Here is a 27,829-nt window from a genome sequence, read left to right as displayed (position 1 = left end):
CTTCTTTCCTTCTGTGTTACAGCTCCAGCTTACTCTTTGGTTGTGACCAGCAGCTAAGTCACACTCTCTTTTCCCAAATGTTCTGCCCTTTAGGTAGCTGCAATCAACCCAAATCACCCTCTTGCTCAGATGCCTTTGCCTCCGTCGATGAAAAACTGCATCCAGCTGGCAGCCTGCGAGGCCACCGAGCTGCTGCCCATGATCCCCGACCTCCCGGCTGACCTGTTCACCTCCTGCCTCACCACCCCCATCAAGATCGCCCTGCGCTGGTGAGTGGCCCCTGCTGTGCCCCTGGGACCCACTCACCTGGGCTCTCCCACAGGAATCCCAGCCCATGTGGGCCCCAGGCATTCACATCGTCCCAGGAGCCCACGTGACAGACATGAGTGTACCCCGTCTTCTCTTTGTGTCATTCAGGATTCAGGATTCCCGGCGGAGGCTTGGGTTTTACTCTTTGAGAGTTCAGGATCCTTTCTTCCTTCTGATCTGTTTGTGGGTAGCTCGCTGCTTTGTGATTTCCAAGAACAGCCTCTCCTTACCTTTGTGCGTTTCGGAGGCGTCTTTAGTACCAGGATCGGTCACACTGGAAACTGGACTTTCTTTCGGGGGAAGAAAAGGCTACTATGAAAAAGGAAGTCATTTAATCCCTTGCTTGAGTTGAAGCGTAATCTTTCAATTTATTTTTAGCAATGAAATAAAAGCCATGATTTTTCTATCTCCATCGTTTTTAAAAGTTATAGCCATTGGGAACATAACTGAAGAAATGTGTGTGATATTCCAAGATGGTAGAAGCCACATTTCAGCTCCGACATCACCGGCAGGACGCACAATGGGATGTGTGTGTTTCCTGCTTCCAAATTCAATATTCTCCCCTAGACCATCTTGCCACTCTTTAATATCTACTTTCCCATTTTATGTTTTGCTGAAAAGCTTGTCTGTCGTGGCTGTTACCGGCTAGTAGATAAACACCTCTCTCTTGAGGTGCCGTGCGAATGGTGCCGCTGTGCAGGAGACACCGTGCTGTCGGCCGAGGACGCTCTTGAGGCTTCTGTCAAGACGGCCTAACACTCCAGACAGTCTCCTGCCTTCTCACCCGCAGCCCTGGGTGGACACAGGGGGCTAACAGTACAGCAAAGTAAGGGCCCCCAGGGACCCCCTGGGAAGGGCCAGAGGGGAAAGGCTGCATGAGTGTGTCCTTAACTGCTAGGTGGAGGAAAACTTGGCCTTCCTGCTCTGCCTCTGCAGCCAAGTCCAAATTGATCCCAGACCCCAGGGCTGGGGGTTCATGATGTTGGGGTGACTGTGGCGCAGCCCTCACACTAACTGTCCCTAGCCCTCCCCCCGAGACTTGGGGGCTGCAGGTTTCCACTCAGGGAGAGACCTCCTTTTACTGTTACCCCAAAATAGTTGGAGATGAAGGGAAGAGGGCTGTGCGTGGTAGCTCACACCTGTAATCCTAGCACCTTAGGAGGCTGAGGCAGGAGGATCCCTTGAGCACAGGAGCTTGAGACCAGCCTGGGCAACATAGGGAGACCCTGTCTCTAAAAAGAAAATAGAAAAATAGCAAGTGCAGTGGCTCACGCCTGTAACCCCAATGCTTTGGGAGGGTAGGCAGGCAGATTGCTTGTCGGCCGAGGACACTCTTGAGGCTTCTGTCAAGATGACCTAACACTCCGGACAGTCTACTGCCTTCTCACCCACAGTCCTACTTGAGGCCAGGAGTTCGAGACTAGCCTGGCCAACATGGGACTGGTGGAGCCTTTTATTCCACCATCTCGATCCACTTCCTATCTTCGGGCGCACCGAAGCAGTCATGCAGGAAATCAGGAGTGGGGGACGGGAAAATGAGTGGGAATGAGGCCTGTTCCCTGGCAGTGTCCATTGTGCGTCTGCAGAAGCTTCAGCCTACAGGCCCCTGGGTGATTTTCTGCTTGGTTCTTCTTTTATAGTACTTTTTCTTGTCTGTCTGTCTGTTTTGTGTTGCTATAACAGCATACAACAGACTGAGTAACTTATAATGAATTTGCTTTGCATTCTTTAAATTGATATATGATAGTTGTATGTATTTTGGGGGTCCAGGTGATATTTTGATCCATGCATACAATGCATAACAATCAAAATCAGGGTAACTGGGATCTATCCAACTTATCCATCACCTCAAACATTTATCTTTTCTTTTTAAGACTGTTTTTTCTGCCTCTCAGTGCCTCTTTCAACAACATGAAGCTGAACCGGGTACTATGAGCGCTCACCTAATTTCTGGTTTGTATGAAGGCGCTTTCTGTGTGTGCTGACAGTTGTTACACTGGCGTCCTTGCTTCGGGAACACTGGCGCGCTGTAATGTTTGAAATAAAGAACACAGTAGATAGGACCCATAGCAGGAGAAACACCGCTGGAGCCAAATGAATGGCCTGGAAGGCTACAGTGGGGGCTCACAGGAGGCCATGGGAAAGGATCGAGATGGGAAATAGAAAAGCCAGGAGATGCAGAGTAGGGAGATAGAGGCCCCAACATGCAGACTGGAGGCGTCCCGTGTTGAGAGAACAAGCACAAACCCAGTGCATTTCCTCGAGTAGACAGGTGTCTCTCAGGCACTTCCTTCTCCCGCCACGAGTGGGAAGGACTTGGCTTCCCTCCGCGCACAGCCGTGCCCTCCTAAAGACGCCTGGGCCAGATGTGGCAGTGCGTCCTGTAGTCCCAGCTACTCGGAAGGCTGAGGCAGGAGGATCATTTGAGCCCAGAAGTTTGAGACCAGCCCTGGGAACACAGGGAAACCCCATCTGTAAAATAAAATAAAATAAAGAAGCCGGCTTTCACACTGAGGGCTGCTGGCCTTGTTATTTCTAAAATGGGTACCTGCCCTTTGATTGGGAAATGTGCTTTCTCTCTACCAAGACGTGATGCATCATCCCAGTAGCCTCTGAAATCTTTGTAGGAGTTAGGACACAGTCAGATTTTTTAAAGTAAGCATTTAGTAGGAAGTGCAGTAAAAAACAAACCGATACAGTTACCATAAGAGGGACTTTGAAATCAATATGCCACAGTGGCAGACAGTGGTCATCAGATAACCACTGCCTGGAACAATTGAGCGGTGTCTCAGGTGGCAGCTCTTTTACAGTAAACTGCTTTCTCCCATACTGAAGTGCTGAAATTAGGTTGAACATGACATTTTGCTGGGTGTCTGTAGCCTGTGAGTGGTAATGGACTATGTTCATTAAAGAATTATCAAGTGAAATGTGTAGTTTTGTGTGAGCTAAGTTAAAAACCACCAGGGGTTTTTTTTTTTCCCCCCAGTGGAAGAATGAGATCGTTTGTCAGACAGTAATTACATGTTTTTAGGATTACAGTTTTATTTTTTCATTTTGAAAAGTCAATTTATTTTCTAATTAAAAATGAAATATACATTCTTTTCAGAAAATTACTAAAAAGTTAAAAGTAGAAAAAAATTATCCAAGATTTTACCATCTAAGGACAACTAGTGTTCACTTTTTGATGTATTGCCTGTTGGCCTTTTTTCTGTGCATGTACCTTTTGCAGTGATGTAAGTGGACAGAATTTACTATTTCATATCCTTAACCCTTAGCATTATACTAGAGTTCCCTGCCCTAGATCATTAGAGACTCTTAGTAAGTATCATTTTACTATTTACTATGTTGAAGTTCCATGTTTTATTTAGCCAGAGCCTAGGGCTTTAGGACTTAGGCATCAGGAGTATGAGGGTGGGAAGGCTCAGCCTAGCACTCTGATGGAAGTAGGCAGACCTGGTTCTGTGAAGGGGCAGACGCACTTGGGTTAGGCTTTTCGGGCCAGACAGTCCCAAGTCTGCTGTTGGCCGCACGAAAGAGCCACAGGCAATAGATAAACCAATGAGCATGGCTGTGTTCCAGTCAAGCTTGCTTTTTTCTTTTTTCTTTTTTTCTTTTTTTCTTTTTTTTTTTTTGAGACCAAGTCTTGCTCTGTTGCCTAGGCTGAAGTGCAGTGGTGCGATCTCAGCTCACTGCAACCTCTGCCTTCTTGGTTCAAGCGATTCTCCTGCCTCAGCCTCCTGAGTAGCTGGGACTATAGGCACCTGCCACCATGCCTGGCTAATTTTTGTATTTTTAGTAGAGGCGAGGTTTTACCATGTTGGCCAGGCTGATCTCAAACTCCTGACCTCAGTTGATCCGCCTGCCTCAGCCTTCCAAAGTGCTGGGATTACAGGCATGAGCCACCGCACCAGGCCTCCGTCAAGTTTTCTTTAAGAAAACAGGCAGTTGGCCAGATTTGGCCCGGGAGCTGTAGCTTGGCACTTCCTGCTCCAGAAAAGGGAACCAGGATTGGGCTGCAGATGACGGCTGTGCGTGTCTGCCCGGTTGGCAGGTGACCTAGAGAAGGACGATGCTCAGGAAGGTAGATTCCCTCCCTCTCTCCCTCCCTTTACTATGTAAATAAGAGAACGGTTTCTAAGCACGCTGCTCTCATTATGCTGGCACAGCTGCTGCAGAACGCGGTGTGCTGGGTAAATAGCATACAGCTTTGCTTCATTTGGACAAAATGTGTACATGTGTATTTGGTGGCAAGTGTATTTATGAATCTTATTTGGTGATGAACTAGTTGTTGGAAGATATTGTTCTCTTAATTTTTTTTCATTTTTGCCTCAGTCTTTTTCATTTTCAAAAACTGATTTCAATAATTCCAAAATGAGCAATGATATTACTTTCCATATAAATTATTATCTTACTCACCATGTACGTCAATACAGTGTAAGAATCCAAAATATATTTTTTCCCTTGGCTGTTTTCTACTTCTTTGATTGAGTGGCATAATACCATTTTAGATTTATTATGGGTCTATTTGTATACTACTGAAAATTATAACCCAGTGGGACTTAATTTGCTGTGGGACTTGCTATAAAACAGATTGATGTCTATTGCACTGTGCTGTGTGCACTAGTATTGTCTATTAATGAAAATGATAGATATTATTTTCGATTGAAAAGAGGTCAAAAAACTTATTTCCTTTCTTTCAATTAAGTTGAAGGATTTCCAGGAGTATAAATGTTCATGATAGAGCATTAACGTGGATTTGTCAGCGTGGAAAGTTTTGCTCCCGCATTGCCTGCAGGGGACGGAAGATGCACAGATCTCCTGGCGCGCAGGTGGGGTGGAGGCTCAGCGTGGCTCTATCTGGCCAGGCTAAGCGGTTTGCAGTGCCTGTCTCATTTCAGACATTTGCTGTGACATTTCCTTCGTATTTTTTCTTGATGACTCAACCAAGAATCATTCAGAATTACCTTTAGAAACATAAATTCTTGTGGTTTTGATGATAGAGTTAACCATTTGTTCTCCAAGGAGTCTTCTAAAATATATCTGCTTTGCCAGCGAACACACTGTGTTCTGCCCATTCAGTGCTCTCGGGTCTTTTGCCGCTTCCTTTCAACAACAGTCTGATGACTGTGTCTTCGCGCGTTGTGTGAAGGGAGAGGAGCTCACTGGTCCTCCCAGAGGGTGAAGTAACCGGGACACATTATTGAATAAAATGCTCTTTTGTAGTATCCCACTCTATCTTAGACCTTAGTAGTAGGCGAGTTTAATTTGGAATTCGCATCTGGAGAAACAGCTTTATGATGTGGAGCCTTTCACAGTAGAGCCTCAGCATCATGGATCTCACACAGTCCCCGCGGCGGCTTCCAGGCCGTTTCCAAAGAATATTTTTTTCTCCCCAAACTAGACAGTGTTCTCTCACTGTTCCAGTCTCTTGACATACACTCAATTAAGATGAATATCATAATGTATTGTAATAGAGCTCCCTTTTAAAAAGATGACATGTAAAAACCATCTGATGGATGCGGTAAGAAAGGGAATTGAAGCAGACGGAGGGGCACGGGCTGCTGACTCCCCGGCTGAACCCTGTCCTCGGGTGCCACAGGAAAGAGGGAGATTGATGGATCCTGGAGGGAGCCCACTCAGCAGCACAGCCAGAGACCTTGCTGCTCCCTTGAGATGGCTGGGTCCCCACTGGGGGTTGGGGTGAGGGGTGAGACCGGAGGAGACAGTGGAGCTGGTGAGGGCCCCAGGGTGCAGGTGAGGCTGAGGGCGCTCGGCTCTCCTCCCAATTGCCCTTGATATACACGGCCTGCTGTGCTGTGTCTGGGGCTCAGAAGGAAAATAAGAGGGAGGAAAGAGGGTTTGTCCCACCGCCCTTGTGAAAAGAGAAGCAAGAAGCAATCCAATAATAAATATATTCAAAGTGATAAAAAACAATTGGAAATAAGAAGAAACAGGAAGAAAGATCAGTTGGAAGCGTTGAGTATGAAAAATGTAATTAGTGGAATAACTGGAGAGAGATAGATTGAAAAGCAACATTATAGATAGGGCCAAGAATAAACCAGGAAGTTGGGAAGCTTGTTTGAGGAATTCCCAGCAAAAGGACGGAGCTAGAGGGAAGGGGAGAAAAGCGAGAGGCAGAGACAAAGTTTAAATATCTAAGGAAAGAAAATTTTCTCCTCTCTAAAAAAAGGTAGAAAAGGAGAAAAGACAAGCTTAGTAAATAGAAAGTGTAAGATATGATGGCTAAAATGTTTTCGAGTAAAGTTGTAACTGTAAATGAATTGAACTCACCTCTCAAAGGGCCATGATTCTTGTGTTGGATAAAATTATGATACCGCAGTCTCTTGTCCATGAGACACACATTTAAAGCAAAACATTTAAGCCTGGGCAAAACAGCAAGACCCTGTCTCTACTAAAAATTTAAAAATTAGCTGGACATGGTGGCTTACGCCTGTGGTCTCAGCTCCCCCGGAGCCTAAGGCAGGAGGATCACTTGAGCCCAGGAGTTCAAGGCTGCAGTGAGCTGTGATCGCACCACCGCACTCCAGTCTGGGTGATGGGGCAAGACCCCTTTCAAAGGTTGGAAATCAAAGGATAAAAAAGAGAAATATGAGCTAAAAGAAATCTGAAGTGGCTAGTTCCAATATGACTCAAAGCAGAAGCTGAGATAAATTATTGAAACGGGCAAAGAAAAATGTTGTATTGTGGTAAAAGGAACAGGAAAGCAGGAAGGTATATACTGGTCATGAATCCGTGTGCATCTGACAACATGGCCTTGAACTAGGTAAGATGAGAACTGAAGTAAGTATGGATCGAAGCAGATGAATGAGAAATGTGCTCAGATACAGAGATACCAAGTACAGACAAAGGAAGCACAACAGAGAAGCCTTTAGTCACCGAATTAATTAGCCAGACCTCATAGAGGCACACAGGGCCATACATCCAGCGGGGAATGTGGACATATGCGGACCATTCACAGAAATAAATCATGCACGTGACTACAAAGAAAGCTTTACTAATCCAGAAGCATCAGCTTCATGTAAACTCCATGGCAGACCACACACAATGAAGCTAGAACTCAGTAACAAAAGGACAGCTTTAACAAAAGTCTGAAAACTAAAATCTTAAAATCCTTGGATTAAAGGGGAAATACTTTAAAACTGATAAAATACAGCCAGATGTTAGTAATAGCACTTTTCCTGTCTGTGGGGTGTATATAGCCAAAGCAGGCGAGGATTTAATACGTTTAGTCAGAAAACAAAGATTAAAAAAACAAGAAAAATTAAATGTTCGCCTCAAAGAGCCAGGGGAAAACTGCAATAAGCAGATGAAAAGCAAAATGAAGAGAGTGAATCTGGAAGATAAGGCAACCCTACGCTGTCCGCTGCGTCTCTGTATCCAGAGGGTCATTGCCTGAGAGCCCTGCCGGTATGGGAAGAGGCGTCCGGGGCCGGTATGGGAAGAGGCGTCCGGGGCCGGTATGGGAAGAGGCGTCCGGGGCCTCTGGACACTCTTCTCCCAGGTTTTCAGCTGGGCACTTGCTCTCCGTTCTTCCTTCGAGAGACCTGGTTGTCTCCGTTCTTGATCCTTGCTCATACCAGGCTTTGAGAGCTGAGTGCTTCATTTTGACTTTGCACCATCCAGGTCGAAGACTTCACTTCTCTCACCTCTGCTGAGCCACTTACCACTTGTCCAACTGTTTCTTTTTGGTTGACATTTTACAGTTACAGGGGTAACAGTAGTTAGCATTTGTCAAGCATCGCTGGAGCCATTCCACTAATGAACTCATCTAACACCACATGCCTGTGAGGTGTGGACTAGCATTAGTGCTGCTTTCAGGATGAGGAAGTTCAGGTTGCTTGGAGAGTAACTGGTGGAGCCAGGATTCAAAGCTGGGTGCCTGGGCCCCCGAACTGACAGCCTCCACTGTGGTTGTTCCGCTTCTCTTCTCATGCCCAGCGCCTCTCATTTGCTATGATTTCCTTCCTGGGGCTCTCCGTCCTTGTCCTGTTCTTTTTCTCTCGTTATGGAGGAAGTTGAGATCACTGTCATCGGTAGTCTCTCATGTCTAAATGCAGGTTACCATGACTTACTTAACTTGGTAAAGGCAACGTCAGAGCTCTTCAGCAAATCAGCCTAGTGGAGGGACTTGAGACGTCTTCCCTTCGAAGCTGGGAATAAGGCAAAGATTCTAGCACTAAAACAGTATTAGAATTCCTGACCCCCAGTAAGACAAGATAACTCCATAACCAGCAGAAGGAATGTGAACATTTGTAGTTTTCTGTTTACAGTAAGGGTCATCTAACATAATTCACTGATTCTAGCATGTGCTTTTTTTATTTTTTGAGACATGATCTTGCTTTGTCATCCCAGCAGGAGTGCAGTGGTGTGAACATGGCTCACTGCAGCCTCAACTTCTCGAGCTCAAGCAATCCTCCCGCCTCAGCCCCCCAAGTAACTGGGACTACAGTTGTATGCCACCATACCCGACTAGTTTTTGTGTCTTTTGTAGAGACTGTGTTTCACCATGTCGCCTAGGCTGGTCTTGAACTCCTACGCTCAAGAGATCCTCAGACCTCGGCCTTACAAAGTGCTGGGATTACAAGCGTGTGAGGCACCACATCTGGTCCTTTTTTAAAAAATAGAGACAGGGTCTCTCACTTTTACTTCTGTGGGAGCGCCGTGATACAGTCATAGCTCACTGCATCCTTGAACTCCTGGGCTCAAGTGGTCCTTCTGCTTTAGCCTCCCAAAGTGCTGGGATTCCAGGCATGAGCCACCACGCCTGATCCAGCATGTGCATTTTCACGCTTAACATATCTGAGGTCCAGGAGGATCTTACAATAAGTAACGTACCTGTTTAGTTGGCAGTCCTTTTTCTTTGTTAGCAGTATATAGAAATGCTTGCAAAGGTCCACCTAGAGGTGTGCACTATACCCTTTCTTACTGCTATTTGTAAGCTCACTGTTTGTCACTATGGAAAGCAACAGGCATCATTACTGAACTAGGTGTTCATATACCAGCAATAATTGATCTCAAAATTTAATGCCATTTATAGTTTTTAATTAGAAAACTCTCAAATACATGGTCTAAGTTTTTCTTTAAGACCAGAAAAAAAAAAGAATAAACCCTAAGTAAGTAGAAGAAAAGAAATGATAAAGAGCAAAAGTAAACAGAAATCGACCCAAAAACTTGTGAAAATTCATGAAACTAGTTTATAGTTTTTGAAAGGTTCATTAAAATTGTCAAAACTTTTCATACAGTGCTCAAAAAAAAATAGAGGAAAGATACAAATGACCTTCATCAGAAATGAAGGAGGGCACATCCTTTCTGATCCTACAGACGTTAAAAGGAGAGTAAGGGGCCAGGTGCGAGGGCACACGCCTGTAATCCCAGCACTTCGGGAGGCTGAGGCAGGTGGATTGCTTGAGCCCAGGAGTTCAAGACCAGCCTGGGCAACATAGCAAAACCCCATTTCTGCAAAAAAATACAAAAATTACCAGTGCGTGGTGACACATGCTTGTAGTCCCAGCTACTTGGGAGGCTGAGGTGGGAGGATCACCTGAGCTGAGAGGGATCAAGGCTGCAGTGAGCATGTGAGGTATGAGAGGTGTGATACCTCTGTGCAGCCGTGAGAGGAATCATGGCTGACGTGATCACTGCAGCCCAGCATAGACCACAGAGTGAGACCCTGTCTCCAAAATCGAAAATTAATAAATAAAAGGAGAATAAGGGAATCATTTTAATCATGAAGGACCATATGCCAGTAAATTCTTCATCTTAGATGCAATGGATAAATTCTGTGAAAGACACAAGTTATCAAATCTGACAGAAGAAGAAAAAGAAAATTTGGATAGGATATATCTCTTAAGGAAATTAAATTTCTGGTTAACAACCATACAAAGATAACCCCCCACCCAGATACCTTTACTAGTGAATTCTGCCAAACTTTTAAGACTGAACAGAGTAGACAGACAACCTTTGTGAAATTTTTAAATATCTGCTGACTATATCAAATTGCTGTCCCAAGGCTCAGTGTAATTAGTAATGGTAAAAGCCAAAAAAATACTTGTAAGGCCACTGCCTAACTATTGACTAATTTGACCAAATTTTATGCACCTAGGGCCTTTTAAAAATCACCTTATTTCCCTAAGAAAAAGTGTTACATGAATTTTTTTATGTTTTTTATTTTATTTTATTATTTTTGAGACGGAGTCTTGCTCTGTCGCCAGGCTGGAGTGCAATGGCGCAATCTCAGCTCACTGCAACCTCTGCCTCCCTGGTTCAAGTGATTCTCCTGCCTCAGCCTTCCGAGCAGCTGGGACTACAGGCACCCACCACCACGCTCGGCTGATTTTTGTATTTTTAGTAGAGATGGAGTTTCACCATGTTAATCAGGATGGTCTCAATTTCCTGACGTCACGATCCGCCCACCTAGACCTCCCAAAGTGCTGGGATTACAGGCGTGAGCCACTGCACTGGCCCCTGAATTTTTTTTTAAGAGCTGCTTGCCTTTATGTTTTTGGTTCATGTTAGGACTTCCCTTCTAGTCATTCACCGTCGGCTCACATTTCCTTCTCCCATCTCCGTCTAACAGGAGAGCCAGGGAGTGCATGATCTCACTTGGAGTCCCAGTAGGCCGCTTAGTGAGTCCCAAAGACTTTGTGAGCATTTGAATGCATCCATGTGAAATGTGTCTGAAGGACTCAAGGGTAGCAAGTGTACACAGAGTATTCTTTTAACATAAAAGGAACATTCAGAAAAGAATTAAGACTATGCAGTCGAGCCCACAGTGGGTCTCCCATAGCTACTGAGTTATTCGTGTAATTCTCAGAAATCAGCTTGGGTGGAATACTGCACGGGAAAGAGTGCTCAGCCCCTGGCCTCACTCCTGCCTGTCCCAGGCCTCCTCACTGTCCGTGTCTAATGGGAAGAAAGGCGTTTGTTGTCTCCTGTTTGATGCCATCATCACTATGTTCCAAATTAGCTTCAGTGCTTGTTTGAAATCATACCTGCTGAACAACGGATTTATATCACATTTATCACACAATGACCCGTTAACTACTTGTTTGCCTCTTTGTATCTTCTTCTTAAACTTCTGGGCATTTTAGTGGTAGTTTGGCTTCTTTTCTGCTTTATGTGCCTAAGCATGCACATGCCTCTGTATTTAATCAGTGACGTTAGGTCACATTGCATGCAAAAACTGGCAGTGCATTCAGCTCCATATTTCATAGTAGGCGTTCATGGCCCTTTTGTAAATAAAAAAAGTGGTCATTTGACTTGTGTTAAACTGGGCAGTGTATTGCAGAAGCCATTTTCATCCTCATTTGACTTGTGCTGAGATGGAATCGGTAATGCCTGTCTCGATGGCATCATTGTTGGAACCCCAGGACCGTGCTGTCATATAGACCTGTATGGAGCGTGGCGTGTGTCCCATGCCAGAGCCATGCCATCATATAGGCCTGTGTGGAGGGTGGCACGGTGTCCCATGCCAGAACCAAGCTGACATGTGAACCCATAAGGATGGTGGCATGGTGTTGCCAGCCTTGTTATAAAATGGTGTGAATTAATCCAGGAGACGTTAGCCTCCTTTGGTTTCTCGTTATTTGTACTGCTGAGTAAATGTTGCTGTAGATGCATAGTCGGTACATAGAACAATTTAAACTGGATTCAGAAGCCATTTCAGTGCACTCTGAGACTGGGCATTAAACCTAACTTTGAGTACTGTCACCAGTGTCGCTGGGAGCAGCCCGAGTGCTGCTTATTCGCAGGTTGAAAGGACTCTGTGCAATGAGAACTTCTGAGTTCCTGGCCTGGCCCAGGTAGCTGGTAAACACCTACGTCATGAGGGTTATGAGCCACAGTCCCTGTGCGCCAGGAAAAGAGGGTCTCCAGGGAGAGGCGCTCCCTCTGATCAGTGCTCTTCTTGGAGACAGAGGAGAGACTAGGGACACTCCTTGTGCTTGCCTTGGAGGCAGGCAGCATCACTGCTGCTGGGGCGTCCTCGTGCCACCCCCTGTGATGAGTGAAGTTTCACCAGTGAGAGGAGGTGGAGAAAGGCATTGTGAGGCACTCACCCTGACCTGCTCACAGGCCTGAACGCATCTGGGCCAGCAGCCCAGTGTGGCATCTGAGAGAAGGATGGTGGCCAGGACACGAGAGGGAGGGTGGGGTCCATGACCACGAAGCTCGGGCTGGGATTTCTTCTGTTGGCAGCACCTTCTTTGTGGTACGTGCTGTGCAGCTGCAGGGGCTGGCCCGGCCTGCAGAGCCAGTCACACGGGGGTCTCCACCCTTATCTCAGCCCACCAGTGCTGCTGGACAGGCCCCCGAAACTGGGTAATTTATCAAGAACAGAGAGTTATTTCTCCCGGTTCTGGAGGCTGGAAGTCCCAGGTCAAGGCACCGGCGATTTTGGGGTCAGGTGAGGGCTGCTCTCTGCGTTCGAGGTGGTGTCTTTTCCCATGGCCTCCTGGGAGGACCGCGCATCCTCACATGGCAGAAGGCAGAAGAGGCTGCATTCCTCCAGCACCCCCGCCTTAAATCAGGTTGCTACAATCCCACTCAGGACGGTGGAGCCTTGGGATGTAACCATCTTCTAAAGCCCCGCCTCTTAGCACTGTCGCTTCGGGTCCTCAGTTCCGACAGGAATTTTAGGAGGGACCTGCCTCCGCAGCGTAGCAGCCCTCCGGGAAATGGAAGCCTGTTGGAGAAGCCACGTTCGTAGCTCAGCGGCAGCGTGGTCCGGGCTCTCCTGAGGAAGCTGCCCAGGGCACTTGGGAACACAGAGGAACAAATTGCATCCGACATGGGCAGCTCACCCGGGTGGGTGAGGCTTGGAGCTGGGCATGGCGGTGGCTGTCGGAGGGACAGGCGGGTTCAGGATCCAGGTATGTCTGTCACCTACCGTTTTTAACGGAGGACAACGATATTGTCAGTTGTGAATACATCTTCTCTTACTATGCAAGAGGCCATGCTGTTTGCATTCTCTATGAGGAAAAGCGCACTGCTGGTAGCGCTTTCAGCCTGTGGTTCCCACTTACCAGCCTCAGACGCTTCCTCTCTTCACTTTCGCTGTCCGCAAGACCCCCACCTTCCAATCCACAGATGTTTGGACTCAGATTTCCCCATCAGAACCAGCAACAAAGCACAGAAGGCAACTGACCTAAGCCCAGCAACCTCTTTCCTTAAATTGTGCGTCTTCCCCTTAGTGTGTCTGGTTTGTGCTGCTGTTGCCACTGGGCTTCTCCCAGCATACAGTGTGTACTGCCTCTCTCGGCCCCGGGGCAGCCCCCTGCCTTCCTGCCACTCCAGGAGCTCTCCCAGAACCGTCGAGGCGATCGCTGCCTTCGGAGCTGTCAGCCTCTCTGGCCTGTTCCTAATCCTTGCCCCTGAGGAGTCCGCTGCGGAGCTGAAGCAAGGGACACCCCCTCCACCACCTCCTTCCCCGCCCTGGGGTCTGCGGCTGCCTCTCTGTAGCTCCCACTCTCTGACTGGCTTCTCTTCCTGCACCTGGATGTATGATCTCCCCCGGCTGTGTTCTTGGCCCTCTTCTCGACGTACTCTTCTGCCTGTGAGAAACTGCAGCGCATCCAGCTATCACATCCTGACCTCGCTGAGATAATCCCTCTTTCCTCAGGCTGTCCCTCTGCCTGCACTTTCCTCGTCATTACACCTGCATAAACCTCTCATGCCTAAAACAAAAGGACAACCCCAGCAAGAGGACACTCCCGCTGCCCGCTGGCCCTCCTGGGCCTCACTGCCTAGTTCTTTCCCTCCAGGTGCAATTAAGCTTCAGGACGGAAGGGGGTGCCTCCCAAGCTTTCTGCCCTTCCTGTCCAGCCCTCAACATTGTAATCAGGTCTTCTCTACCTGGAACGCCCCTCTCCCTCCCAGCCACAGGTGTTTACCCTGGTTGTTTGTGTTTCTTGTTTTTCTGTGTAATGGAAGGAAGGCATCACCTGAGAGGCCTTAGGAATGACACAGGAAACCCTGCTGCCTCCATTCGGACTTGGGTGGGGTGGGGGTGGGTGGAGGCCGGCTGGCATCTCCCAGGAGTTCTGAACCCCTGTGTCCCTCAGCTGGTCACTGCCATGCCTGGCTCCAGGCCCCGCCCCCCAACATGGGGGAAGCTGTTGCTGCTGGATCTGACTTGCCCTTCTTCTCGCTCAGGCACCCCAGCTGGAGTGTAGCAAGGCAGTCACAGCTTACCGCAGCCTCGACCTTCTAGGCTCCCTGGTAGCTGGGATTGTAGGTGCACACCACCGTGCCCGGCTAATTTTTCACATTTTTTGTAGAAATGGGGTCTTGTTATATTGTGCAGGCTGGTCTTGAACTCCTGGCCTCAAGCAGTCCTCCAACTGCAACCTCCCCAAGTGCTGGGATTACAGGCCTGACACTAATTTCTGTACGTAGAGGCGTGGAGGCACCTCAGGTATCAGGGCCGTGAATGAGGGCCTGGACTGCACAGGCCAGAGTCGAAATCTGTTCACCTGCCTTCATCTGCCACTGTTTGGCTGCTTTTAAAATATAAATGTACATCTTTGTCTTGGATTGCTTTCCTTAATATCACATCCAAAAACAATAGCAATTTTTCTGAAGACGTCATTGTTTTGGGCAGCCCTTGGACCTCCTTGTCATTTGACCCAAATGGTGCTGGGTTGACCCCAGTCCAGCAGGGACCACCAGTGCTGCCCGCAACATAACTGGTTCCCCCACCCCTCCCCCTACATGACTGATTCCCCCGCCCCTCCCCCTACATGACTGGTTCTCCCACCCCTGCCCCTACATGACTGGTTCTCTGCCCCTCCCCCCACATGCCTGGACCCCCCCCCCTTCCCCTCCCCCTCCACGCCTGGACCCCCCTCCCCTCCCCCTACACGCCTGGTCTCCCTACCCCCTCCCCCCACACGCCTGGACCCCCTCCCCTCCCCATCGCATGCCTGGTCTCTTCCCCGCCCCCACCCCCCCCCCGGGCTCCCTGAGGGGCAGCTGCCCCCATTCTCCTGCGCGACTTCACCAGCCACACAGCTCATCCAATGGCTTGGACTTTGTTTCATTCAGTAAAGCACCAGCTCTAGCACTGTGAGGTCATTATTGAATCTGTGAGCAAAAATCTTAAGGAACAGACTAATGTGTATTTAATTTTTATTAAGTACTAGGTGCATATTAAAACTTTTTGTTTCTTTTAATCTCAGTAATTCCTATTTTATAGTTCCATTACCCTCATCAAGTAAGTGAAAGGTAAGTGATGGCAGCCAGACATCAAGGTGTGAACTTGCCTGGGGCTGTGCAAGGGCAGGGCCAGGGCTGCAATTTGAACCGGGGTTTTCTGACCTGAGAGCTCTGCTCGTCATTACCTTCTGCTTCCTCATCACCACTTAAAAGGCTTAATACATGCAGGGCTTTTAAAATCAGATTTTCTCAAAGAGCCGTGTGTGCAGGTGGTGTGCGCTGGCACTGTGCTATTGGAGAGCCGTGTGTGCAGGTGGTGTGCGCTGGCACTGTGCTATTGGAGAGCCGTGTGTGTGCAGGTGGTGTGCGCTGGCACTGTGCTATTGGAGAGCCTTGTGTGCAGGTGGCGTGCGCTGGCACTGTGCTATTGGAGAGGCACAGAGTTGTTCCTGGGTCTCTCCCGCCAGAGAAAGCAGGCGTGTGGCCGAGCCAGTGACACAGGGCCGCCCAGGAGCAGCACCACCACTCTTGGGACAGGCGGGCAGGCGCTGTTGTTGGCCCTGGACGTTGTCGCTTCACCGCAGTTTGTCACCAAAGTCCAGAGGGACTGTGAGAGAGACACAGCTAGTGGGGATCTTTTGTTCCCACAGAGAGAGAGACTGCGGATGCAACAGTGTACTGCAGTTGCAGCTAAATCCCACTCTGGTGAATAGCGCCTCTGGCAGTGGGTTTTAATATCCACCATGGTTGTTGAAGCAGTATATTCTGGGGGCGCATGGGAAGACAGTCCTTTACAATGTCTCTGCTTTTTATAGGTCAGTTTTTCTTCTTCTTTTTCACTCCCTTGCCAATTGTTGGACTTGAAGTTTGTTGGAAAGGCCCTTCCTTTATTTTGATTTGTGCCTGTACTTTGCTGCAAGGCAGGCCACTGGGGGCGTGTTTTACACCGAGCACTTGGTTGGAACCGTTCGCCGAGGCCTGGCCTGGCCGACGCCTGGCCGGTCTGTTTGTTTACGAGGCAGCCCTGCAGCCTTGCTCCGAGCTGGCCGGCTCCTAGATGTTACTTGGATTTGCTTCCTCTGGCACCAGGCCCTCCTCCAGGCAGGCGCCTGGGCAGGCTGGTGGGACGGATGGGTAGCCTTGCTGGGGACGTGTAGTCACTGTGGCGCTGCCAGCAAACTGTTCTTTGTGGAAGAGGAACGCTCAGTGCCTGGTTGTGTTCAGTGTGTTCTGTTGTGCAACAGAGCTCCCTCAGACATTGACCGCTTCTGATTCCCTCCAGACAGCTCCCGGTGGACACGCAGGGCTATCCGGCCTGCCCCGGGGGTGTGGTGCCGAACCCTGACAGAGGCCCTCGTCTCGGGCTGTCAGAAGGACAAGGCTGAGTCAGGCTTTAATGTAAACCATCACTCCCTAGTTTTCTATTTCTTCGTTGAAAGAAGCACTGATCATTGTGCTCATTAGAAACACCTCAAGTTTTTAAAAGGCTCGTGTCCTGTTGGTGTGATCAAGGGTGCTGTGACATCCGGAGAAAGCGGGGACTCTGGGAGTCTGGACGTCAGCTGGTCTCGTCTCTACTCCCCTTAAGTTCTCGGTTCTCGACAGCGCCTGTGTGATGATGATGCTCACGCTCCCGTGTGACACAGACGGCACGGGAGAGTGCTTCGGAAGTGGACCCGCAATGTAATGCAAGCTGTTGAGTATGAATTGTGTCATATTTCACAATCCAGAGAGTATTCTCCCATATGGTGTCACATTCGCTCTTGCTAATAACCCAGGACTCGTCAAAGCAGATGTAGTGCATAAAACGTCACTGTGTTACTGAAGAGGTACCAGATGCTCCGTGTGCGGCCGTCCGGGGTGGACAGCTTCATTTATAGCAGAGCCAAACAGGAGCCTGGATCTTCTGATCCCAAATCCTGTGTTATTTTCACTATTCCATGCTGCCTGCCTTCGCCAATGTGAGCTGAAGGTATTACACGTTATCACTTTACTTGATGCCGTGCTGTACTTTACACGAGAACCAGCTGCCCATTGGGGACTTTATAGAGCTTTCAGCAGGGACCGAATGGGGGCGGCCCCTGGGAAGCTGTGAAAAGTAGCATTTGTGGCGCCGCAGTCCCGCAGTGTTTCCCGAGGACTCGCTGTGTGCAGGGGACTGTAAGATGCCACAGAGAAATCAAGGAGGATGCGGACACAGTGTCTGTCCTCAAGTCATTCATCATTCCCTTTCTCTGCCCCTCTACTGTGGAAGGTTTTCAGGTAATTAAGTTGCTTGCTTTAAAATGCGGCTTTTTCCTCCACGGGCCTGCCTGTGTGTGGTCCGGCAGGGTCTCTGCACCTTCCTCCCTTGGGCTCCTGGGCCTGTGTCTGTCGGTCCCCTGCTGTCTTGCTGTCTGCATCCTCCTGGTGTAAGTCTGGCCCCTCAGCCACCCGACAAGCCTAGCCCGGGGCTGCGTGCCCTGTGCGGGGTGAGCTTCCAGCCACTGCTTCAACCCAAAGGCAGAACACCTGTTTCCTGCAGTGGAGAAGATGGGAAAGCCTTTTCTGCAGGGCTTTTACTCCGACTTTCTTCTTGTTTTCAGCCATTTTCTCTGTGCTGTTTTTCTCCTTTCTTCCTGTGACTTTCCTTGTTCTTAGTCTTCTGTCTTTGACTTCTTGTTAGTCTTCTTTCTTTCTCTTTTGAACAGGTAGCGGTCTTGCTATGTTGCCCAGGATGGTCTCAAACCCCTGGCCTTAAGCAATCCTCTCACCTCGGCTTTCCAAAGTGCTGGGACTGCAGGTGTGACCCCCACACCCACCCAGTCTTCTCTTTTCTTTACCTTGATTTTAGGCTTCTTGAGTTGTTTTCTTCTTCTCAGATGCTTCAGGGGGTAGTTGAGAATGTTGGAAATACTAAAGTGCAGCAGAAGCCAGGGGACAGAGCCAGCCGTGGTTTCCACCGAAGATCAAGTTGATTCCTCCGCGCAGAAGTGCTGGCGTAAGGGTGCAGCGTCGCTGGGCATAGGATGAAAAACAGACGCAGCCCACATGTTTGGCTCTCAAACCACGTGACCCGGAAATACCCCCATCATTGTAAGAACCCCAGAGGGAGCCTTTGCTCTCTTTTAATTTATTGCACAAACAATATTATAATAGTAAGCAATGAAAAGGAAGAAATGAAAGAAAAATTACCCAGAATCCACTGTTTTCGTGATTCCATATTCTTCATACATTTCTCCATATATGCACATAATTTTACTTATTTGGAATTTTATGTATTTCATATTGTTTTTAAATCTGATGATCACTTATATTGCTACTGATATTTTCAAATTTAGTATTCCATCACATTTATAGATAGTATTACTTAATCATTTCCTTCTTATAAAATTATAGTGCTTGCAAGGATTTTTTTCCTGTTCGTCTTTCCTTAGCTGGCCACAGTAGCATGCAGCCGTAGTCTCAGCTACATGGAAAGCTGAAATGGGAGGATCACTTGAGCCCAAGAGTTTAAAGTTATGATGAGCTATGATTGCACCACTGTACTCTAGCCTGGGCAACATAGCAAGACCCTACCTCTTAAAAAGCAAAAAACAACTCCAGTCGAAGCAATAGAGTGAGACCCTGTCTCTTAAAAGAAAAAAATAATAATATTTTCTTATTTTGGACTATTTCTTTTTTTTTTTTTTTTTTTTTTTTGAGATGCAGTCTTGCCCTGTCGCCTAGGCTGGAGTGCAGTGGTGCAATCTTGGCTCACTGCAAGCTCCACCTCCCGGGTTCATGCCATTCTCCTGCCTCAGCCTCCCGAGTAGCTGGGACTACAGGTGCCCGTCACCACGCCTGGTTAATTTTTTTTGTATTTTTAGTAGAGACGGGGTTTCACCGTGTTAGCCAGGATGGTCTCGATCTCCTGACCCCGTAATCCACCCACCTCGGCCTCCCAAAGTGCTGGGATTACAGGCGTGAGCCACTGTACCCGGCCATTTTGGACTATTTCTTAGAATATATTTCTGGGAATAAGATCAATAGGTCAAAGTATATATAGCTCTTGGTATCTTTTGCCAAACTTTTTTTTTTTTTTTGAGATGGAGTCTCACTCTGTCTTCTCAGGCTGGAGCGCAGTGGCGTGATCTCGGCTCACTGCAAGCTCTGCCTCCTGGATTCAAGCGATTCTCCTGCCTCAGCCTCCCAAGTAGCTGGGACTATAGGCGCCCACCACCACGCCCAGAGATGTACTTTTAGTAGAGATGGGGTTTCACTATACTCGCCAGGCTGGTCTTGAACTCCTGACCTCGTGATCTGCCCACCTCAGCCTCCCAAAGTGCTGGGATTACAGGCGTGAGTCACTGTGCCTGGCCCTGCCAAACTTCTTTACTAAAAGATTGCTCTAATTACACGGCCCCAAATCACACATATATGAAAGTGCCATTTTCAATATGAAAGTGCCATTTTCAACACAACATTATTTTCTGAGAGAAAATGTTCCCTACTTTGCATATTGCTGGGGAAAGACTGTGTCCTGTAGGTCCCGTACGTGACTGCAAGAAAGGACCAGGATTACAAGGCCAGAGACAGAGAAGGCCCCCCAGTGACATCTGGACCAAATCTTTTTGGTGAACCCAAGTGCTGAGTTATTTATTAGAAAGTAAAGGGGGAGGCCAGGCACGGTGGCTCATGCCTGTAATCCCAGCATTTTGGGAGGCCGAGGCGGGCAGATCACCTGAGGTCAGGAGTTCGAGACCATCCTGACCAACATGGCAAAACCCCGTCTCTACTAAAAGTATGAAAAATAGCTGGGCGTGGTGGTGGGCGCCTGTAATGCCAGCTACTGGGGAGGCTGAGGCAGGAGAATCACTGGAACCAGGGAGTCAGAGGTTGCAGTGAGCCGAGATCGCACCACGGCACTCCAGCCTGGGCAACAGAGCAAGACTCTGTCTCCAAAAAATAAAAATAAAAATAAAGTGAAGGGGGAGCAGAGGCCAGTGTGGGAGGAAGGGACAGGAAAGGTCATTTGGACAGGAAAGATTACCTGGTTTCATGTTATTTCCAAATTGACTGATAATTTTAAAAGGTCATTTGGACAGGAAAGATTACCTGGTTTCATGTTATTTCCAAATTGACTGATAATTTTAAATATGTGGTTGAAAACTATTAAAAACTTGAGTATTCAAGCAGGACTAGAGAAAGTGTCTCTGGTGTTCTTGGTTCCAGCGTCCTGCTGTGTGTGAAGTGGTGTCCCACGGTTCTGCTTTGCGTTTCCCTAGTGACTAACGACGTCAGGCATCTTTATATGGGCTTATTGCCTATTTCTTTTTTTTTTTTTTTTTTTTGAGATGGAGTCCTTTGAGGTAGGAACGTTTTTTATTTTATTTTGGTAAAGTCCATCTTATCTATTTTGTTGTTGCTGTTACCTGTACTTTTAGTGTCATGTTTAAGAAACCATTGCTTAATCCAAGGTTATGAAGTTTGACACCTGCACTGACTTCCAGCACTTTCATAGTTTTAGCTATTACATTTAGGGTCCATTTTGTTAATTTTTGTAAATGGTGTGATGATGTCTTAAATAAGCATAGCTTGAACTTTGGATCTATTTTTAACTTTGAGAATGTCTTCTGCAGAAATGACAGAAATAGATGTATTGCTGGCGTGACTTTGGAATTGTATAAAGAAAAGGTGAATGCCAGAGGCTGAAGAGGGAAGGAGCTCTTTGCCCAGCAGGGTTCTTTGTAGGGACCATCCGTGGCTGGGGTTAGATACAATGTTACTTCATTATACAGTTTATCAAATTGGGAAAAGACAAAACCTAAGGGCATTTGTATCTACTCCATAAAAGTTTGCCATTTTAGTTTGATGATCATATAACAACTCTGAAAAAGTATTGTTTTTCATGGATTAATCAAATTACCAACACTACTTTAAAATCACACTGCATCACTCTTTCTGTGCCACAAGGTGCTTGGACCAGTGACTTCTCTGCTCTTGGGAGCAGCTATTAGGATCCTGATGTTAATGACAGATAAAAATTGATGTCAGATAGAAAATTAACCTTCTTCAGGGTATATGAAACTGCTTCCCCTAATCCTATGCTCTTCCTTATTAAACCAAATGCAATCCAGGACCTCGGAGAAGGAAAATCATCAGCTGTTTATATGCTTGGCACCCTTTGGAATAGTCATTTACCCATCTCATTTGAAAGAGCAGTTAGAAAAATCACAAAGAAATAGTCTTTCTAAAGTTTTCCTTCCATTTTAATTCTGTTGTGTTTTTCTTCATCACATTTTCCACGCACCTCACATGATTAAAGAATGGTCATTCTGCATTTCAAGGGGTCCATGCAGGAGGTTCACTTAAGACTAGGAGTTTGAGACCAGCCTGGGCAACATAGCAAGACCCAATCTGTGCCAAACATTCTTCAAAAAATTAGCCCGGCATGGTGGTGCACCTGTGGTCCCAGCTACTCGGGAGAAGGAGGCAGGAGGATGACTAGAGCCCAGGAGTTCACCACTGCCATGAGCTGAGATCATGCCCCTGTACTCCAGCCCACATGGCAGAGTGGCGCAAGACCTTATCTCTTAAAAGAATAAAATGTTGATTGAGGATCCGGACAGTAAAATCACCGAGACCTCAGAGAAAGAAGAACAACTGTCGTGACACCTCACGTGTGGTGTCCGTGGCCGCAGCACCCATGAGTGCATTTTGCTCTTGTTTGTCTTGGAGGGGAACCAGACATCTGTGTGCTGGCGTGGACTGGACATTGCCATGTGTTTGGACCATGTCTTTGTGGCTTAGCACAAAACCAAGACAGAAAGTTTGTACCTGTCATAGTCGCTGGAGAAGCCGTGCTGTTAATTGATACAGAAGCACAGCCGTGGGCTGAGATGCCCCTTCTGAGCCCCTGGCTGTCCTCAGCCTCATCACAGACCCCACGCTGAATGGGCCTGTGGGACTAGGCATGAGGACTCGAGCTCATGTGTGCTCCCATAAGCTGGCTTTCCATTCAGTCATACAAACGTCTTCCTATAAAAACACCAGAATTGGCCATAAGGTAAATGAAAATAAGAACCAGTTCACTCTCAATTTCCTCCCGTTGTCTGGAGTCTTGTTGAGGGCTCTGGCCAGGTCAGCAGGCACTGTTTTGTCCTGTGAAAGTGGGCGCCTCCGTGGCTTTCTAGGGGAACTGAAGAGAGAGACTTTAGTCGGCGAGGAGCTCCTCGGCACAGGCAGCGTGTGGATTTCCTCATGCTTCTGCCGTGCCTACGTGCACTGACGTCACAGAAGAGGGAGATGACTCTGTCACAGTCGGAGTTTTCCTGTGTGGACATTGAAATGTGAAATTCCTGGCCGGTCACGGTGGCTCACGCCTGTAATCCCAGCACTTTGGGGGGCCGAGGCAGGTGGATCACAAGGTCAGGAGATCGAGACCATCCTGGCTAACACAGTGAAACCCCCGTCTCTACTGAAAATACAAAAAAATAGCCGGGCGTGGTGGCGGGCGCCTGTAGTCCCAGTTACTCAGGAGGCTGAGGCAGGAGAATGGCGTGAACTCGGGAGGCGGAGCTTGCAGTGAGCCGAGATGGTGCCACTGCACTCCAGCCTGGGCAACAGAGCGAGACCCCGTCTCAAAAAAAAAAAGAAATGTGAAATTCCTTGACCGCAGGTGCTGCCCCTTCCACACAGTGGGGTTCATCTGCTTGCGGAATCTGCCTCTTAAGGGCAGTTGGGAGAGACCCTCAGTGGCGCCAATCTGGAGTCTGCTGACCTAGCGTCGAAACTGTAGACCAGGAACGCAAGCAGATAAAAGCAGCAAGGGGGACAGATTGAACCAGCTCTTGGCATAGTTTCCTACCCCCCACCCAGTTCAGGAGTTCATGGACAAACTGTTTCAGGCATGTTGAACAACACAGTGTACATTTCAGAGTTAATTGGAAAATCTCTGTGAGTTCACTCGTTTGCCCCCAGAATGCCAGGAGTGAGCTCTGTTCTCAGGGTGCTCTTCCTTAGCCCCCTGTTTTTGCGGCGGCTTAAGGCTCTGCAGGAGCCGAGGGTATCCAGGCTCCATTCCTTGGCCCGACTCCGTGCTGCTGCGACTCTCATCTGCTGCGGGAAACTCGCTCCCTGTGGACGTTTTCCACGCCTCTGGCTGGATTTCTGCTCAGTAGCCTTCAACAGTGGTGTTCTCATCGTGTCCATCTGCTTCTATTAAGTTAATGGGCACAGGCACATGGCCCATAAAGCAGCTGGATCAAAAATCTGGTTCTTACCAGACGACTTAATTGATATATGTCCCAATCACAAGAAGTTGAAATCCTGTGTACAATGAATTTCAGAATCACGTTCTGGGCGCTTCAGTTTCCCTAAGTATAATTGGAGCCGCCAGTGGAGAAGACAGAAAGGGAGAACTTGAGTGTTAGGAGGACGGGGACCAGCGAGAGACAGGGATGAACAAAAAGTCTGTTTAATTTTAGATATTGGGTGCAGAAACCGCCATGGTTTAAATGCTTAGGGGACAACTGGATAGACAGTGGTTTGTTTCTAGCAGATTCTGAACTCGTCTGTTGGGAAAAACGGCTACTGACGCCCTCTGACCGTCAGAGGCGGCCTGGGCTAGACGGGGATTGGTGGAAGACATCTCGGCAGGGCTGCTGCACACGGGTGCTGTCTGGTCGGAACAGAACCGTGACTTGAGATACATACACTTTTCATATTTGTGCCGTTTATGCTATTTTTAGATTGCCTTTATTTTACATATTAGGAATTTGCACACGCATCAGGTGAGTTGTAAAGAGTCACAGAGTAAGTTCCTTCTTAGCCTGTGGCAAGGTGGCTCCTGCAGCTCCCCCTCCCCTCCCCGCCCCCCCACCCTGGGGCCTCACTCACATGGCCTCTGCTTCCTCCTTTCTTTTTATGAGCTTTCACCTTAACTGTCTTCCTCTTTTCTTTCTGATTTCCCTAATTGAGTTTGTCAGTGCATTGAGCATGCTGTCTCCGTTGTCAGGGGCATACACTTGTGTGTGATTTTTGACTTGGCTAAGATGCTCCAGGATCCTGTCGCCCCCACCCATTGTGGTCTTTGGGTGCAGAGGGGGGTTCTTATGCCCAGCCACTTAGTCAGCCGGGTAGCCAGGGGTGAGTTTCAGAACCTTCTGAACCTCACCTGTCTCCCATCCAGGACAGGAAGGATAATGACACACATCTAAACTGGGAGGGCGATGTTCTGGTCTAAACTGGGAGGGTGATGTTGTGGTCTAAACTGGGAGGGCGATGTCGTGGCCATAGTCTGAATCTTTCTCAGGTTCTCTGGTGACATTGCCTGGTGTGAGCTAGGAGGAAGGGTGAGGGCTTAGGCAGATGGAGGAGTGTGCATTTCAGTTTTTTGTTATAATTTTTTTCACTGACAAGATAACTTAGAGGGATTTTTTAAATTGGCAAATAGAATCTTCAGCTTTGCCTTCAGTTCCCTCATCTTAGGGTCAGCTCGTGGCTGCCACCCCAAGACAATGCATCCTCCCCGTGGCTGCCCCGCGGTTCTGCTTCACAGAGGGCGCCGAGGAGCTAGACCTGGTGCTGCCGAAAAGGAACTCGGTCAAAATGTTTCATAGGAACTGTTGATATTTTTAAGGGGCCGGGCGCGGTGGCTCAAGCCTGTAATCCCAGCACTTTGGGAGGCCGAGACGGGCGGATCACGAGGTCAGGAGATCGAGACCATCCTGGCTAACACAATGAAACCCCGTCTCTACTAAAAATACAAAAAAATTAGCCGGGCGAGGTGGCGGGCGCCTGTAGTCCCAGCTACTCGGGAGGCTGAGGCAGGAGAATGGCGTAAACCCGGGAGGCGGAGTTTGCAGTGAGCCGAGATAGTGCCACTGCACTCCAGCCTGGGCGACAGAGCGAGACTCCGTCTCAAAAAAAAAAAAAAAAAAAAAAGATTTCAAAATGTTTCATAGGAAGAACTTTCCCAAGTCTCAAATACACAGAACTTACTCAAAAAGGGCCCCTTCTTGTGGATATTTTTAAGAGTACATTTTGCCACGCTGTCTCACATGGGACCTTGGCAACAGCCGAGACATCTGGCAGCTTCTTCTGGAGTAAAATCTCACGCGAGATCGAATCTCAATAGACTGGGCTTGGACCGCCCATTTGACTACATTTCGATCCCAACTCTAGCTTTCAGAAACCTCCTTACAGGGAGAGGCCTATTGCTATGGGAAGACGAGAGAAATTAATGTCTGCGTTATTCCAGCGAAGCCCCCGCACTGCGCCGGAGGGTCTTTTGTTTGCGTCTTTGGGTTGCAGAAGGAGCTGTGATTGTGTGTGGCTTATCTTGCTCTCCAACCCAGTTTAGCACTCTCCTAGCTGAGCTCTTCTCTCACTTGTACTTTGGAAGAGAGTCACGTCTTGGCTTTGGGTCAGAGCTGTGCAGCGACCTCGGTTTTGTCCCTGTCATAGGGACTGATTGATTCTAAAATGAGCCGCGCGAGGCAGCCCTGGAGCCTGCAGCAGCACCGGTCGCCCAGCATGTCGCTGGCCTGTGTTTCACGTGGGGTCAGCTCTTCAGGGGTCGTCACTGAGTAGTAAGTGCTGAGCCTTTGGCGCTGCTGTAGCACCCTCCTGGCTGTTTGCGGAGAGCCTTTGGTGCTGCTGCAGCACCCTCCTGGCCGTTTGCAAAGGCAGCGGCTGGTTTCTGGCTGGCCCGTGTTTCCTCCACCCTGTGAATGCGTGTGGAAATTGACACAGTGGACTCTGGGATGTAGGGAAGGCTAGGGGTCAAGGGCACAGCTTCTTTATATAGAAAGAACAAATCAAATGGCAGGAAAGATACATAATGATGCATCATTGAAGTATTGGTTCTTTGTAATTTAAAAGAATCACTTGTTTTTAAAGAACTGAGTTTTATGGGTTTACCACAAGGCCATCCTACATCCCAGACGAGAATGGGTGAGGACCCAGCAGTCGCATGTGAAAATAAATGGTGTATTTAGCGGGAAATGCCCTCTTGCCGTCAGGCACGCTTTCCCTTGATCCTGGAACACCTTGGTTTCTGAGGATGGCAGCCCCAGCCGTTGCCCCGTAGCTGTTCCTCAGCACCGCAGTCATGGAATCTCTGTACTGAACTAGGACTGAGCAGCCCTGGCTCTCAAGGGGTCACGGGGTGAGAGGACACGAGTTCTGCAGGCATTTGCACGTGAGAAACTCCAGTGCTTTGTGGCTGTCCCACTTCCTGACTCAGCTTGACTTCCTTCGGGCAACCTGGGTGTTACTCCCATCTTAGCTCTGTCGGTATGTAGTATAAACACAGTCCATGTTATTGATAGTTTCTTAGGTAAAAACACATTAAGATTTGAATCAGGCCAAGGAGCGCGGAGAATCTGAAGTTGTCCCAAACGAGCTGGCCGTAAATGGGCTCCTCCAGGGCAAGGCGCGCCCCAGAGCTACTGGGGGAGGTGGAAGCCTGCCGTGTGCTGCGTGTGTGTTTCCTGTGGGTGACGCTCACGGTTACCTCCGTGGAAGAGGTTTACCTTTTTAGGAAAGAGTTGGTTTTTTCTGCTTTTGCAAAGTTGTGCCAACTGTTGATCATCTCAAGGACAGTGGAGAAGGGAGAGGCAAGGAGCCTGCCTTTCAGTCTTGGCCTTCTTTGAAAACAGAAGGTGGCTTCCTTAAATGATTTCCTGACTTGACTCATCAGTGTAGGGTGCCTGTGTTGACACTCTCTTGCCCCTCTCTCTCGTCTCTGTCCCCATCCCTTTCACTTTTTACTATACGACAGTTTTCAACCGTTCCGTGAAACAGTTGAGAGGATGAAGAAGCGAACTCTGTATATATCACCTACATTTTACAATTATTTGCTCTTGTTTTGTTTCTATGGGTATGTTTGCTAAATTACAGACATCATGATGTTTTACCACCTAAACACTTAAATAATCATTTCTTTTTTAAAAAACTGACATTTTCCTTATAACCAAATTATCTTAACTTTTTAATGTCTTCTGCACCCAAATGGCAGAGCCCTTGCAATTAGCATTGTTCCCATGGAAGGTGTCTTTCCATTGCCGGCCAGGCTCCTGCATCCCACAGGCGCCTAGGGGGCTCCTCCGACATCCAGCCAGCTCTGCCACTGGGGCTGTAGCGCAGAACAAGACAGATGGGATCAGTTCATTATGTTGGTTGGCAGAAAGCTCAGATGAAGTGTTCATCTGTATTTCTCTTACTAATGGAATAATTGGTTTTCTTTTTTGCTAGCTTGCTTCTGTAGCACGGAGGGCAACTAAGACATAGCCAACTCTTGCACTTAATTTGTATCTTGTCCTGATTACTGGCCCAGAAGCTCCTGAATAGAGTAAGCTTTTCTGTACATTACAAAGTGCAG

At 48.1% G+C, this 27,829-nt stretch overlaps 1 protein-coding gene across 1 annotated transcript in view; it reads left to right on the top strand.

Moving 5' to 3' along the window:
- RPTOR (regulatory associated protein of MTOR complex 1) overlaps positions 1-27,829 on the top strand; it is a 425,447-nt gene that overhangs the window by 209,976 nt on the left and 187,642 nt on the right. The window contains exon 6 of the mRNA XM_050764125.1: positions 94-269. Coding sequence (XP_050620082.1) covers positions 94-269 — 176 coding nt within the window. The remainder of the gene's footprint in view (positions 1-93; positions 270-27,829) is intronic.

The sequence above is a fragment of the Macaca thibetana genome, chromosome 16, assembly GCF_024542745.1.
Source record: "Macaca thibetana thibetana isolate TM-01 chromosome 16, ASM2454274v1, whole genome shotgun sequence".
Classification (NCBI taxonomy): domain Eukaryota; kingdom Metazoa; phylum Chordata; class Mammalia; order Primates; family Cercopithecidae; genus Macaca; species Macaca thibetana.
Note: the sequence above shows the minus strand (reverse complement) of the source record. Positions and strands in the feature narration are given on the sequence as shown.